We start from the raw sequence: 16,428 nt of genomic DNA on the forward strand, positions 1-16,428 counted from the left end.
AGTATACTTCAAAATTGTTCAGTACATTGTAGAAATTTGACCAAACTTGAGAAGAGATTAATGTATTATTTGCTAATTCACTGCGATCTTGTTTTTATTCATATTCTATTATATCTATTATATACCTGATTGGTTGCTATGGGCAACATCTCCACATCTAGAACCCTGCACTTTAGTAAATATACCCCTAGCTCTTGGTAGAATTCTTTAGAGCGGTGTCACACAACCTCTTTTCACTCCACATTAAAAGTACGTTTATTTGTTGCAGACTGAAACATTTTAAATTAGAAAAACGAAGATGATGACCCATCCGCACTTAATCTCTGAAGCAGTTTTTAAACTACTGGCTGTCGCGGTTTGGACAATTGCCTAAAACACACTCTCCAATTGAAAATACACACAAGCATATATGGTCTTAATGTATTTTTAGTACCCCATTATAAGCTGTGAGTATCAAAAAACGCTGCAGTGTTCCAGCTGTCATAGAAACTGTATGAAGATTGGAGATGAGCACTTCTGAAGCAAAAATTTAATTCTGGGAGTCTATAGTCTGTGTTTTTCCTTTAGAATTTAAAACCGCAATACTATTATGTCCCTGTCTGAAGAAAAGAGAACAACTATAAAAATAACTACTTTATTAAGATAGCACAGTAAAAATGTATTTTTAAGGACTAAAACAAGCAAAATTGGCAGCTTTTATTTTGCTGAAATAACTGTACAATCATACACAATATTCTGTTTTTTTTGTGTGTGTAAAAACGTGCGCTTATGTGTGTTTTACAAACGAAAAAAAATTCCAGAGCCGGTATTCTAAGGTTCGGTATCCCGACTGTCAGTATTTTGACCAGATCCCACGGATAGTTGTTGTGTTTGCTGATGATAGCATTCAGTCAGGGTAGTGCACCTGGCGGCAAATGGCCAATGGTGACATCACTCCGCTTCTATGTCACAGATATCCATTTCTCTTCCTGGCTATACAATGCGTTTCATGCCTATATTTTAGATGGTATGGATAAAATAATATCATGGCAAGAACCATAGAAAAGCAAATAGTATTGTTAGCAGCCAGGGATGGAGCAGTGCTTCACCAGTTCCCATGCCACAATATCCTCCTAAGACACGCTATCCTCTGAAAAGACTTCTTTTAATGCTCAATGTAGGCATCCACTTTTCTAATTTTATGGCAGGATGGGTGCCCCAAGTTTTGGTAGGTTCGAGATGGAGTGGCTTCTAAGTAAAGTGGTTACTTGGCCCCCCTCACTGCACCCACTCAGGGCTGTAGGTAAGGTGGTGCGGCCGGTGCCTCCACACGGGGCGGAATCCTCCAAGATCACCGGCCACACACTTCCCGGCTCAGAAGGTCTGCAGGAAGAGGCCTCCTGCAGTGGTGCACGGCGCACCAAGAATGCTGGCGAAGGTTCCCGCCCGCCCTCCACTCCCTAGAGGGAAAGGTAAGCGCTCAGGGGAGGAGGGGGGAGCGAGAGGGGCGGCAGTGCTGCACAGGGCTCACTGCCGTCCAGATACGGCGCTGCACCCACTGTAGTTGTCCAGCTGATGGCAGTGTTATTGGTTTTCATTTAAAACACACATGTTGGGATTTTGTGGTGTTTTGTATTTTTCTAACTCAGTGATTGAGGCCAAAGTTTTTGTTTTTATATTTTTAAGGTTTCAATTTCTCATCATCTGGAAGAGAAGATGTGGATGTCAGGACCCTGGGGAAAGGTGCGATAATTACTTGTACATCGTGACAGGAGTTTTCATTACATAGAATGATTAATCAGCTGTACTCTCATGTTCCCTTAGGCAGACCGTTTGCAATTGAACTTGTAAATCCTCACAAAGTTCAGTTCACAGCACAAAACATGAAGGATCTGCAGCAGGTGAGTCTCTTGTTTTCATGTTATATTTCATTACTTACCTTTTTTCCAGCCCATCCTAGTTTGTAAGGAACTGGTGTCTGAGCCATGTGGCTATAGTCACTAAATAGACCACTTTTACTGTCATTAATCCAAGAGATGGCATTCTGTTTGTGCAGGCTCGAAGTGCTGCCTGAAGGAAACACCATAGCTACTCTACATTTCCTAAATTTATATTCATTATAATAATTATTACTCCAGCTCTTAAAATGTAGACAGTAGATACAAAATTAAAGCAAATGCATTTAATAGTAAACTTCCATTTAAATTCACCATATGACCAAGGACAACCAACTGTAGCACCGTACCTCATAGGCCGGGTTTTTACGTTGAGTCTTGGGTTGACAGACTGTTTTGGTCTTCCACTGACACTATAATACTACAACATCAGAAACAAAGCACAAGGGTTTAGAATTACAGAAAGCAGAAAGTAAACCGAAAACAGTCAATATAATGGGTATGATGTAAATAATGCAGGATTGGTGGAGTCATTTTGGGTAATAACTTTTATGGGCTATATATCCAACACAAGGGTACCAGGCGAGGCAGCCATTTTGGGAGTGCTACATAGCTTACCATGGATGGAATAGGTAATGCTTTATAGAGAAAACACAAAATGGGGAAGTTAGAGCAAACTAAATCTAAGAGCAAGGACTTTACATTGCCAGCAGATCCAATTATTTCTCATCCCACTCACAGGCGTACCAGGTGAGGCAGCCATCTTTGGCGCACTAGGAAGGTTACAATGTGTGAGATACCATACAAAAAACAAATACGGGTCACTGAAACGTGTGGTGGGATATGTACTTCATGAATAGATCGACAAGTTGCTCATCCTGCCCATGGCAGCATCATCTGAGGCAGCCATCTTGGGCACATTGCGTAGGTTACATCTGGCAGGATGAGCAACTTGTAGAAGTATAACATTCAGGTGGGAAAAATATATAAAAGGTAGAAATGGGTGACCGCAATATAACATCTATGGAAAGGTTAATCTAAACTTTAAAAGGAAAAGACAAAGAATAGAGCAAAATTGCACCAAGCCTTGTGATTTGGGGACATCAACCCAAGGTCCATTTGAGGGGTCATCTTGCTGCGTCGTAGAGTATAGCCCAGTTGGAGGGGGGTCAGCAGCTCGCACGGTGAGATCAGCCAGGAATGGATCAGGAGGGATGCGGGCAGTATTGGGGATTGAGGAGCAGGCACAATCCAGGGGCTTGTTGGAAACAGGGTGTTAAATGAAAATCTTTAGGAGTAGAGATAGCTGATTGATCTATTTTCTCCTCCCGAATAACTCCGGCTTCAATTTAATAATTCTAATAGCACTTTGAACAAAGCACTAAGGCCCCCATTTATGAATGAAGGTAAACACCAGCGGAGTTTTTCATTTATTATCACTGTGTGATACAAATGAAAAATCCACTGGTATTTTCAATACTTACCCCTCTGGCGAGGTCCAGCGAAGTCCTCCTCATCTGAGAGGTCCTCCGCTAAGCTGCTGGCAGCGACGGGGTCTTTGTGAAATGCGCATGTGCGACGATCCCTCTGCACATGTGCATAACACGGAGACCCGGCAGTGCCTGAAAGGCTTCGCTAAGATGCCAGAGCGATGCTATGACAAATCTTAGATTATCGCTGTTTGTTAAATCTAGAAAGGAAGTCCTAACCCCTTTAGAGAGCGCTAAGGGTTTATGCTTTCTTGATAAATGGAGCCCTTAGAATCTAATCTTGCTGTTGAAGTCTAATAGTAACTAATAAGTATGGCTACAGCCAGGTGTCCACACTGATTCTACCCACCCCCAACACTCTACTCACACAACAAAAGGTCAGCAATCAAGTAAGCATATGGTGAGAGGACAGTCTACAAATGTGCCTGATTCAGAGATGGACAGTATCGCACAGTCGCTGCGACTTTGCATGCAGCGGCTGTGCTACAATGTGCAAAAAGCCACAGGAGGCATCACAAGTAAAAAGACGCACGCTGACGCCGATGCTGCATCTGTAGATTTCTCAGAATGTCCGGATATATCACTCTCCTAGGGCCAGTTAAGCTGTATCCAAGGACGCAGCCACTGGCTTCGGCACACTTCGAAAACGGGGCCGATGCTCTGGTTTTCTGGCACACTCAGTGTCGTCGCCCCCGAAACATCAGCAGCATATAAATCATGCTGCGGCTTTGGGGCACTGCGACTGATGTCGCAGGAACAGATCTGCCCACGCGCAAATCTAAAAACATAGGAGATGTGCGGAATCATCGGGTTTATGTACATCTCTGCATCAGGCCCTATGCATGGGTGTAGCGATAGTGGGTGCAGGGGGTGCCATTGCTATGGGACCCAGAGGCTTAGGGGGCCACAGTAACAAGTCATATAGTTGTCTACCAAGTTCCCAAAATTGTCTGCTAAGCAATTGGGTGTGACCTGGTGCAGGCCTACATGGGATGACCTTCCAGTTTCAGTGAATGATGTGTGCAGTGGAAGCTATAATGGTAATGGGGGCCTCTAAGGTGGTATTATCTGAACTGGGCACTGTAATGGGGTATAATATGAACTGGAGGGCACTCTAATGTTACATACTGTGAACTAGGGCATTGTAATGTGGCACAATATAAACTGGAAGCACTATACAGTAGTATGGTATAATATGAACAAGGGACACTGTAATGTGTCATATGAACTAGGGGCACTGTGAATTGGCATAATATAAATTGGGGGCACTGTATGATCTGTGGGTACTATAGTCTGGTGTAATAGAAAATGGGGGCACTATAATGTGACATAAAATGAGCTGGGGCCACTACAATGTGGCATTATATGAACTGGAGGCAATACACTATGGCATTATAAATTGAGGACACTTCAATGTGACATAATATGCACTAGAGACACTATAGAATAATGTGAATTGGGGGCACTTTGTGGCGTAATGTGTACTGACAGCACTACAATGTGGCATATTGTGAACTATAGCACTACTATGGGGCATACAATGAACTAGGGCACCATTATGGGGCATACAATGAAATCTGGCACTACTATGTAGCATAACATTAACTAGGTTACTACTATGGGGAATAAACTTAGCTAGGGCACTAATATGGGGCATAAAATGAAGAATTTCTGCTGAGAAAGTTTTCTCTCTAAAAGCATTAGGGAGGGGGTTCTTTCAAAATGTGCTATGGGGCCCACAAAGTTCTGGCTACATGCCTGGCCTAATGTACCTAACCATAGAGTATAATTGTGTAGTTGGTGGTATGGAGGCCACCTGGAAGTGACAGGAAACAGAAAGGCTAAATATATTTTTTCCTTATTTGCTAGTTCTTCCAGTGTCTCACTTTTTTTAATTGCATTAATTTCATATATATATATATTTTTTTTAAATGCACTCTCAGATTAGTTCAATATTTTTTCTATTTTAGTATAATCATTTCATTTTTGTCAACAAAGGAAAAGTGAAAGCTGTTTGCCTGCCTTTTGTTATTTACTATGGTGCTTTCTTGTTTATATTGTTTTAATCATACATAACATTGTATCACATGCATAATTGGGATGGATTTTCCTGTCTTCCTTTTTGTTTTTATTTTGGCTTTCTTCCTCTTTCATTCTAAGCCTCGAGTGTGTACCTTCATATCATTAAAGGCAATAACAATAGTCTTTAAGGTATAATCAGAAATACATTGGTATGGCAATTTGTTGAACTATATTTAAAATACAAAATTCCATTAACAATATTTGCAATGTAATTTTTCATTAATCCTTTTTTTTTTTGCACCTTGGCACTATGTGAAAGCATATGACAGTTGACACATTAACCGTCATTAGTGCATGTATATATAACTTTTTCTCAATACGTTAGAAACCATCAAAATAAGGGATGCCGCCTTTATTACTATGGGGGGAGCTTAGTGACCAAGCACTGGTATGCACAGACTCACATTACCATGTTATGTTAACACATTAGTGTGTATATATTTATCAGTTTTAAACAACAAAACATTTTTTTCCAAGCAGCATGTGGTTTATATCTGTAGAAGACACATTGTTTATGCTTGTTTATGAAAATAATCAACCTACCGGCATTATAAATGTAATCAAAGTCATCAAATGATACAGTATTTTTTAAGATGTATTTTATATTACTATTTTTTAGCTTTTTATTTTTGTCGGGATTCTCAGCAATTGTCTTTAAAAGTTATCAAACAATATATTTTTAATAAGTTTGTTGATCCTAGCAAACTTCTTTATTAAGTCTCCCATTCACTGCCTCTGGGATGCGCACAATATCTCGGCCGCGGGGATTCAGGCGCTTAGAATGACGGCGCCGGAATCCCAAAGGTAAGTAGTGGGGTGGGGGGAGGGATAGGGTTAAGCACTAAGGGGGGAGGGTTAGGTTTAGGATGCGGGGAGGTTAGGGTCAGGCACCGGGGAGGATACTGACCGGCAAGTGTCGGCATTCTAACCCTGTTGGGATGCCGGCATCGGCATTCTGACCGCCGGCATCCCATACCCATCCTCTGTCTCCAGTGCAGCAATTTTTGTTATATGTTATGCATTTGACCATGTTACTAGATTGCATAATATACTGCAACTTGTTATGTTATCCTGGAGACTGGAGCTGTCACTGCTTCTCCCATTTTTATAAATAATCCCTCATTGTGTGGAAGTAACCATGGGTGGAAATAATTATTTTTTATGTTTTCAGTTTTTCTTGCAGTAACTTTTTATTTAAATTTTTTTCTGAGAATATTATCTAGAATAAGTGTATTTTTCCCATTGAGCTATATTAAACAAAAGCACGATGTGTCATAAAAAGGAAAAGTTAACTTGTGTTGAATATGAAGTAAAAAAATAATTTTTTTATATTTTGTTTATTTTATATGTGCAGAATTGTTTGGGATAGTAATAAGCAACTTGTCCATTTATTGCACTGTACAGCTCTTTATGGCACCGTATTACATTTTGTTTTAATAATATTGCAGAAGATAAACAGCTCCGACAAAATCAAAGTCCGGGACTTGCAGATTGTCACCAGGTGAGTGTTTTATCTGATGGAGAAGACATCCACATGTCCTGCGCTCATGTTCCACCCCTGCTGGGATGCACCCAGGTGTATATGGTTTGCAGCATACACACGGGGATTGGAACAGGAATTGTCGATTTCTGTGGGGAAGAAGCAGTGGTGCTTCCTGACTGGCCACAAGGCCATACAGCAAGTCGTTATCATTATCTGTCCAGCATTCCCTTTGTGTACTTCTCTATAGGGATCAATGATCCCCTTTCCAAAGTGTGTATACTGCATTCCTCATGCAGCTGAGCACCCCACAGAAAGGTGGGGGACAAGTGCCTTATGTGCACAGCTTCAAAGTGTTTAACCACTTGTCTAAGTGCTCAGATTTCTCATCTCTTTCCTATATCAAAGTGGTTAAAGAAAATAATTCTTATCTGTTTAAGGGAGGCAGTGGCACACATGAAGGAAGGAGAGGAGGAGAAGACAAAGTGTTACTGCGCTCTTATATGGACAGAGAAACCCATCTCAGAAGAAGGCCTAGAGGTTCTAGATAACATGAAGGTTAGCTGATTGTTTTCTGGCCAGGTTAACATGAAGGCTTGCATTTAGATGTTGGCCATTTATTGAAGGAGAACCATGATTCAAAAATTCATATTTAACCTTTTCTGTGCCAGTGGATTGGTGACATTTTCGAACTAGCAAGGCCAAACAGACTTATTGCACATATAGGGCACGCAATGCTGATGTTCTGGAGACTTATTGCACATATAGGGTACGCAATGCTGATGTTCTGGAGACTTATTGCACATATAGAACAGGCAATGCTGATGTTCAGAGAGCTGATCAATATGCGCATGCACGATAATCCCTAAATACTTGTACAGGGCACGCGTCCCATGGTGTGTGTGCACAGAGGCGCAGTTGCGAATGAGATGAACGGTATCAGACAAGTATTGGAATTGTGCTGGATTTCCTGGGCTGTCATTGGGAGGTGGCTATTCACATGCACATAAATGGTCCTATCTTATGGGTGTGTTATGGGAGTGTCGCTGAACTGGTTGTAAACTCGGACGTCTAATTGCCCACATTGGAGGCCATGCTCTGATGGTGCAAGTTTTGATAGTAAAGACGCACCAAGGGGTATTACAGTGTCTAAACTAAAAACAAAGTGGGCGTCTCAGTCCTTGCACAGTCAGACACACGCTTGTACACCAGTGGATGGGCTCATACTAGATGCATTAGCATAAAGTAGCAGGCGCGACTGCGTCAAAAGACATAACATCGGTCACTGCAGCATGCAAATTAAAATCATCCCCTTAGTGTAAATGTATCTTATTTCCAGGACAAGTTCAGCTTTTCATTTGTACTTCACTTTAACACTTAGCAGAGGTGGAAGTAATTCGGGCATACAGTATGTGGCTATATGTCAAATGCCTGTATGGAGCAATGGGCCTGATTCAGACCCACTCGCGAGCGGCTGTCCGCTCGCAAGTGGGTCGATGTTATGCACTGAGCATGCGCACGACGGAGGGAGCTCCGTCGTGCGCATGCGCCAGACGCGACGAGCGAAGGAAAGTCCTTCGCTCGTTGTGTCTGATCAAAGGGGGCGTGCTGTCGATGTTGACTGACAGCACGCCCCCTTTGGTGGTCGTGCCGGGGGCGTGCCTCCCTGACGGGGGCGTTCCCACGAGAACGCCTCCCGTCAGAAGCCGGCCCACTGACATCACTAGTGATGTCAGTGGGAGTGATTTTGGCTCTGATAGAGCCAAAATCACTCCGGAGCTTGCGGTTGAAAACCTCAACCGCAGGCTCCGGCTCGCAGTTTCGATGGTCGCGATGGTCACGACCATCGCGGCCATCAAAATGCACGCTCGTATAGGCTGTGGGTGGTGACCCACAGCTATACGAGCGTCCAGGAGGACGCTCCATTTTCATGGAGGGCGGCCCTCATTCAGAGCGTGCGCTCTGCTCAGAGCGTACGGCTCTGAATGAGGGCCAATGTGTCTATTCGCTGATATGGTGACTTGTCCTGCCTTGTGTGTACCCGTGGTTAGCTGGTAGTCATTAGCATCAGTGTGCAGATGCTCTTACCTTATAATAGGTGCAGAAGCTTCTTCTCCAAACGGGTGTAATTTCACTTAAGTCCAACACTGTATAGCCGCGTTACGGGATCATGACCACACTGCACTTTGTCTATGGGAAAATGCCCCGTTACAGTTCCCCTCTTTGGCCATAAGTGTGGATGTAATCAAATGTGCTTGCTCAGTCTGTATTCCCACTTAACAAACGGGTGTAGGCTCAACTCGTCATCCGCCCCATTGGGTATAGTCATTTTGTCAGTAAACCCTGCTCTCCATGCTGCTGACATGTAAACAGTGAAAGCAAACAAACATCACCCTAAACAAGTCTTGGTCATGAAAATCAAAGGTGCTGTCAAGTCGTTGAACAACATATTCAATTACAGTCCAATTTAATTGTTGAAATCGTCATTTAAAAAAACATCTTTAAACATATACACACTGTGCAGAACATAAAATTTATATATACTACACAAGCCGCTGTAGCTCGTCCTCTCGGCATGAGCGGAGGGAGGTGATCATATAACTGGGGGTTTATTAGAGCTCTGCCCAATAATAATAATAGTAATAAGCATATTGTCCTCTCATATGTGGCTGAACAGTTTGCAAACTGTTCAAGTGTGACTTCACACAAAGATGTTGCCTAATTAAGCGTATTATGCTCAAAATTGAGACAATCATCCCCACCTGGTGCATCACACATTGCCCATTATCCATCCAAACATGTTCTTAATTTTCCAGCAAGTCCCCTGTTTTGTTGAAGCAATTACGCACCATTGTGATAGGCCACACTCTTTTTAAAGTTCAAAAAGTTAGGACTATTCATGCTGATTATTTATTGTAGAGCAGCGTGATTTTACTTATATGTGTCAATTTTGTTAAGGGGGTCATGCGTTTTTATTGACCTAATCCCTCTATTAAAAAAGTTTGTCATGATAAATTATTTGTTTTTCCAATAATGTGTATAACCGGTTCTTTTTGCTCTCCAACTCCTTTCCTCCACCTCCCTTCCCTTTATATATAGAAGGTCACTGTTACCATCAACACTGATACGCTAACCCAGAGGTTCCCAAATGCGGTCATCAAGGCATCCCAACAGTTCAGGTTTTAGAGATATCCATGGTTGAGCACAGGTGGTTAAATCAAATTGACTGAGATACTAATTAAGTCACCTGTGCTCAACCATGGATATCTCTAAAACCTGAACTGTTGGGGAGCCTTGAGGGCCGCCTTTGGGAACTCAAACCCTTTTATACATTTTTAGTTCATCCCAAAGCACAAACCGTTTTGTTGACTGGTCCAGCAAATGTTTATTGTATTGCTTCCACTGGTGGTGATGGCACCATTCTTGTTCAGCATATTCCTATAACTGATTGATTGTTTCTAACAGGAGCTGAAGATCATACAGAAAACTCCTCTCCGTGTCCTTCATCGCCGACCTTTGGCTTCAAGAGTTCGAGCCATTCACACCATGAAAACAGAGCTTGTAGACCAACACCATTTTCATCTGTATTTAAAGACACAAGCTGGGACGTATCCTTTCTTATCTGCCACACAATTATTGCATTATCATAGCAAGTTAAATAACATATTTTATTATTTGTTGACAAATATTTGATTAATAGTGGAATAAACTAAATCATGATTTACAGTAAATAGAGAAATGATTAACCCATATATAAACATATTATTTAAACAGGCTCACCGAGGAGTTCCATGGCCATATTTTATGCTGTTTTTTTTTTTTTTTTTTTAATGTAATATACAGAGGTGGTTCAATAAATAAGGTCACAAGACCTCTCATTGGGTAAATATATTCAACTCATACGTATAATCAATAGTATAGCCTTGGTACAGGTTATTTTTCCACATAGTCCCCATTCTTTTCAAAACATTTGTTCTAACGGTACACCAAGGCATCTATCCGGGCATAGAAGAAATCAGTATCAACTACCTGAAGCCAGGACATGACAACTTGCTGAACTTCACCATCTGTTGCGAATCGCCTTCCACCCAGGTGCTTCTTCAATGGTCCAAAGTGGTGCCTACAGGTCAGGGCTGTAGGGAGAATGGTATGCTACTTCCCAATGGTGGGGGGCGATGTGTGTTTCCATGGTATGGATGCTTGCTTCATTTCCGGTGTTACATGATACACCCATGTTTCATCTCCTGAAACAATACACTGCAGGAACTGCTCTCCCTCCTCATGGTACCGTATCACTCGTACGAGAGAAAATCCCTTCCTATTGGTTTTGTGAACTTCTTTGAGTTGCTTCGGTACCCAGCGTGGACACTTTTTCCTGTACCCCAGTTGCCCATTAATGATGATGTGCACAGTACCCACTGAGTTGTTCAGTTCGTCAGCAATATCACTAATTGGAATACGTCTGTCCTCCTGAATCAGTCTTCAATGTGGCAAAAATTGTCATCTGTGATGGACGTGCTTGGCCGGCCGGATCGCTGCTCATCTTGAATGTCTACCCTGCCATTATCATAGGCAGTGCACCAAACACAAACCTGTTTCTGTGACATGACATTATCACAGTACATCTCGACAAGTTGCTGATGAATTTCAGCTGCTGATGTGCCCTTTAGATGCAGAAATCTGATCACACTACGCACCTCAATGTTTGACCATGTTTCCGCCAGCCCGGGCCATCTTACTACTGATGTTGGGACAGTATGACTGATATGAGGCGCAGTCTAATTGCCGTGAGCGGAAGCAGTGGTCTACCTGATCTGGCCTGGTGGGAAATTATAATGAAATAGAGAACATTACACACACTGGAGGTCTTGTTACCTTACTTATTGAACCACCATCGTACATAATGATTTACAATATGTAGGTATCATACATTAAATTACACACTTATTCCTCCTGAATATGTCACAAATAAAGGTACAATATCTGCTTAAATCATAATAGGTAACATTAATAGTAAATATTCAATGTCAGTATTCAAACACGGCATAAGAATTTATCAGCTCTGATGCACAAATCTCTCTCTCTCTCTGTCTCTCTCTCTCGCCAGAAGAGTGTCAGATTTAGGGGCTCTCTCTTGTCGTTCCCCATTTCTGTTTTTTCACCAGGACAGGACGGCGCTTCAGACTCGCCCTGGTTTCCTTCCTAAGGTGGTCTCTAGTTTCCACATTAATGAGGAAATTATTGTGCCGGCCTTTAATTCCCCTGACCTCTCAGCAGGTGAGGCCTCTTTGGATGTGGTGTGTGCCCTCAGGATTTATGTGGACTGTACAAGTTCCCTTTGGAAGTCAGACTCCTTGTTTGTCCTTTATGGTTTCCACAAGAAGGGTTGGCCAGCCAGTAAACAAACTTTGGCTAGATAGCTTTGCATGACGATCTCTGAGGTTTACACTAATGAGGGCCTTCCAGTGCCGCCCTCTGTTGTTACTGCTCATTCTACTCTATCTGTGGGTCCTTCGTGGGCAGCTCGCCGTGCCGCCTCAGCTGTTCAGCTTTCTAAGGCGGCCACGTGGTCTTCTGTCCAGAATTTTTTGCGGTATTATGCTTTTGATACCTTTGCCTCTCAGGATGCTTCCTTCGGGCGGCGGATTCTCCTCTCTGCCCAGGAGGGTCCCGACTCTTGAAGGTACTGCTTTGGGACATCCCCAAGTTCACCCCCCGGGAGACTGTGTTTTAGGCTGCGGGGAAGGTGGGGCTAGGTTTAGGCACATGCGGCCAGTGGTAAATCATACTGATTCCGTGTAATTATATGGTAGCCCAACAAGTAATTTCATTTAAAAATGTATACAATCTACTGCATCAAAGGAGGGAACCCCTGTGTATGTTTATGCCAGAATGGAGGCCATCTCGCATTAGAACCCCACGACTTTTAATGCTTTCTGCAGTATAGGGTGTGATTGGCTGATGATTAACTACTAAGGAGACGTAGTGCCTGAAAGAGGGGACTTCCCCCTGTGCAGGTACCAGGATGGGAGAGTTCTAGCACGTTGTGCCCTCAGCCCATCTGCTGGTTCTAATTTCATTACAGCAGTGTAGGCTAATACTGACTTTTATCACAGATGATCCCCAGACAATAACCACTATGGGGCCACATCATTTGAAAGAGGGTGCCTGGATGGGGGTAGGAACACTTTTAATATTCACCATTTCATGGCTCTTGACAATTCTTGTAGTGTTTTGCCTAGAGGCAGTGGAGCTTAATGATGTAACACTGCCCTGTGATGATGTCATCAAGACCCACACTCTCCCATATCTCAGTGGCAGCAACTATTAGGGACTTTTAATAAGTGCCCACCACCACCTATGTAAGCCCCCGCAGTGCTCATGGACTGATCAGGTCGTCTTTGACCCCCCCCCCCCCACCCCTTTGATATCCTGGAGTGTGTTGTGTTGCCCCACCATGACCAGACCAATTTTTTCATTTTAGTGACCGTTTTGCTGGCAATAATGTCAGTTCCTTGGAATAAGCCATATATAATGGTGACAAGTGAGAGAAGGTGGAAAATGAAGACTAAAAGGGTGAGAGAATGGAATTACATAGTTAACTACAATTGACATTCCAGTATTTGATAAAACTACCTGAATTATCAGTGGCCATTGCACCAGCTCACTACAGCGGATGGAATCTCAACCAACCAGTTTTATTCTTTGGTTAAATGTAGAAATTCCTCCTCACACAAGCAGCTCGGATGTGCAGATTTTCGCCTTTCTATTTTCTTCATTTCTCCTTCATCCACTAGGGGACACTGGAGCTTCATGACAGTGGGGTATATACGGTGGGTTGAGTTGAGCCTGGCACTTTAAAAATCTACAAGTGTGACTGGCTCCTCCCCCTCTATGCCCCATCAACCCCAGTTTTTAGAATGTGCCCGAGTAGAGCCGGTGCACAGGGGCTGTCTCCAGCCCTTATATTAATTTTTATATAAATGTAAAAGAATCAAAGAGTCATCAGCAAGAGGACAGGCAGACTGTTAGCTGTGACAGTCTGCCTGCATCGTGGGAGCCGCCAGAGAGGGGACCACACGGCTACTGCAGCCTGTGTCCGGTCACCCTATGGAGGGGAGGCTGCTTTAGGCAGTTAGGAGTCATCAGACTCAGCGGGGCCCGCCACAGCTACCACTGGCTTGTGTCCGGGTCCCCGCTCTCCCCTCACTGCCCAGCGCTCTGGCCGCAGCAGCCCGGTGAGTAGCACACCTCTCCTGACTAGCAGGAGAGGTGAAAATAACGTCTGGGTCTGGTAACAGCGCGCGGCTGTCAGTGCCACGCTGGTGTTGTGATAGAACACCGGCGCTGGCTGTTAGGTAGGCTCGGAGCAGCATTCCTACCTCTGCGTGCCGGTGCTTGTGTAAAAGGCACCGGCACCGTTATCACTGGCGGCGGTCGTGCCGCTGGCCCCCGCTGTCAGTGCGGGGACACAGAGGTGAGAACGTCCCCACTGTATAAGTGTATGCCGCGCGCATACAAAGCGGCGGCCATTAGGAGGAGGAGCTTATGGGTCCCTCCTCTTCCTCCTTCACTGCCTGGGCTAGTTTGGCGCGCTCTGAACGGGAGTGGCGCCTCAGAGAGACTGAAGGCACTGAGCGGAGGGGGAGAGGAGAAAACTGAGAGCAGTGGACAGCTTCTACAGGGGGTCTGTAAATACAGAGGGTGGTTTTAACTGCTTTCTGGTCCTATTGACTGCTCCTCCCTTATATGCCTGTCTGCCCCTGTTACTGAGTTGCATTATTCTTGAAATTCTGCTCCTCCTATACTGCTCTGCCTGCAATTTGAGTAGCATTATTATTGAAATTCTGCTCCTCCCTTATTGCTCTGTCTGCTCCCATACTTGAGTAGCATTATTATTGTAATTCTGCTTCTCCCTATACTTCTTCTGCATTCCTGAATTGTATGTGGTGCTTGTCTGTGAGTACATGATGACATCCAGGGCAGAAAAAACTGCATCACAAAAGCTGTTTGCCTGCACTAAGTGCAGGAAGAAATTTACCCATGCTCGCTCCGAAGGGTCTTCCCTGTGCGAGACGTGTGAAGCAGACAGTGCTAACACGCAGTCTGTCACTCCCTCCTTCATAAATAGTTTGGCCGGGGTCATGGCGGACCTTTCTTCTGAATTAGCCGCTTCCCGTAGGGAACGGGAGTCTGCCAGAGATCTACCTGGCACATCTCACCCTTCTTTTCTAGCAGAACCAGCGTGGGCTCAGAATTTAGTCCGCTCGGTGAATAGCCTTGCTCAAGCGATGGGTTCTGCGTCTAAAGCTCCTGAAGCTACGGTAAGTCGCTCATCTAAAAAGAGGGCTCTTCCGGCGGTTCTCCAGTCGGATGAGGATTCGGCAGCGGATCACTCGTCTCAGGAGGAAGGGGAGATGCTGGACGAATCAGACGTAGAGACTTACTCACAAGAACCTGAGGCATTGCAAGGTATTGACGCACTCATTCTAGCGGTAAGGGAAGTTCTTAAGATTTCTGGCCAGGAAGCTCCAGAATCGTTAGAAGACTCCTTATTTGCCAGGTCACAGAAGATGGCCGTCACGTTCCCTGTTTCTCTCCAGTTGGACGAACAGATGACGGCAACCTGGCAGAATCCGGACCGTAAATTCCAGATTCCTAAGCGCTTTTTCTCTCTTTACCCATTTCCTGCGGAAAATAGGAAGAGGTGGGAGACCCCGCCACCTGTGGATTCTTCGGTTTCTCGGTTGTCAAAGAAGACCACGTTACCTGTTCCAGGAGCTACTACATTGAAGGAAACCTCAGAGCGGAGATTAGAAACCACTTTGAAATCCATTTATACGGCCGCAGGTGCACTTCTCCGGCCGGCCTTGGTAGGATCTTGGGTCAACAAGGCTGTGGAAAAGTGGGCGGAACAATTGACTGAGGGTCTTAGATCCAGCACTCCGCGGGCAGATCTGATTACCTTGGCAGAACATATTCAGGAGTCTGCTGTATACTTAGGACACGCCTCCAGAGATATCGGCCAGGTAGGCGCTAGGATTTCTGCTTCGGCGGTCTCTGCTCGCCGGGCACTTTGGCTTCGTGCCTGGCAAGCGGATGCGGAGTCAAAAAGAGCAGTGGAAGCTCTTCCTTTCACAGGCGATATTTTATTTGGTCCAGAACTGGACAAATGGATCTCGCTGGCCACTGGAGGTAAGAGTACTTTTCTACCTTCATCAGCACCTCCTCCGCGTCGCTCGTTTAGGGGACCTTCCTTTCGTTCCTTTCGAGCATCGGCAAGATTTCAGGGACGATCGCGAGGTTCGTCTTCAGCGGGGCGAGGAGGCCGTGCTAGAGGACGTCAAGCAAATATTGGCCGCCGTCCAGATCCCAAGCCAGCAGACAAGCCTGTGGCATGACGGGCTCCCATCCCATCTCGGAAATCCGAAGGTGGGGGCTCGCCTCCAGCGTTTCTCGGAGGTTTGTAGACGGACTTCTCCAGACACTTGGGTTCGAAATC

General features: G+C 44.4%; 1 protein-coding gene across 2 annotated transcripts in view; it reads left to right on the forward strand.

The window, feature by feature from the left end:
• Nucleotides 1–16,428, forward strand: part of PUS10 (pseudouridine synthase 10) — a 114,203-nt gene that overhangs the window by 89,138 nt on the left and 8,637 nt on the right. For both annotated transcript variants that reach the window (XM_088477557.1, XM_088477558.1), the window contains exons 12-16: nucleotides 1,666–1,722; nucleotides 1,804–1,880; nucleotides 6,895–6,947; nucleotides 7,367–7,484; nucleotides 10,392–10,534. In XM_088477557.1, the coding sequence (XP_088333683.1) occupies nucleotides 1,666–1,722; nucleotides 1,804–1,880; nucleotides 6,895–6,947; nucleotides 7,367–7,484; nucleotides 10,392–10,534 (448 nt within the window). The remainder of the gene's footprint in view (nucleotides 1–1,665; nucleotides 1,723–1,803; nucleotides 1,881–6,894; nucleotides 6,948–7,366; nucleotides 7,485–10,391; nucleotides 10,535–16,428) is intronic.

This window comes from Taudactylus pleione, unplaced genomic scaffold, assembly GCF_031769625.1.
Source record: "Taudactylus pleione unplaced genomic scaffold, aTauple2 ptg000201l, whole genome shotgun sequence".
Lineage (NCBI taxonomy): Eukaryota > Metazoa > Chordata > Amphibia > Anura > Myobatrachidae > Taudactylus > Taudactylus pleione.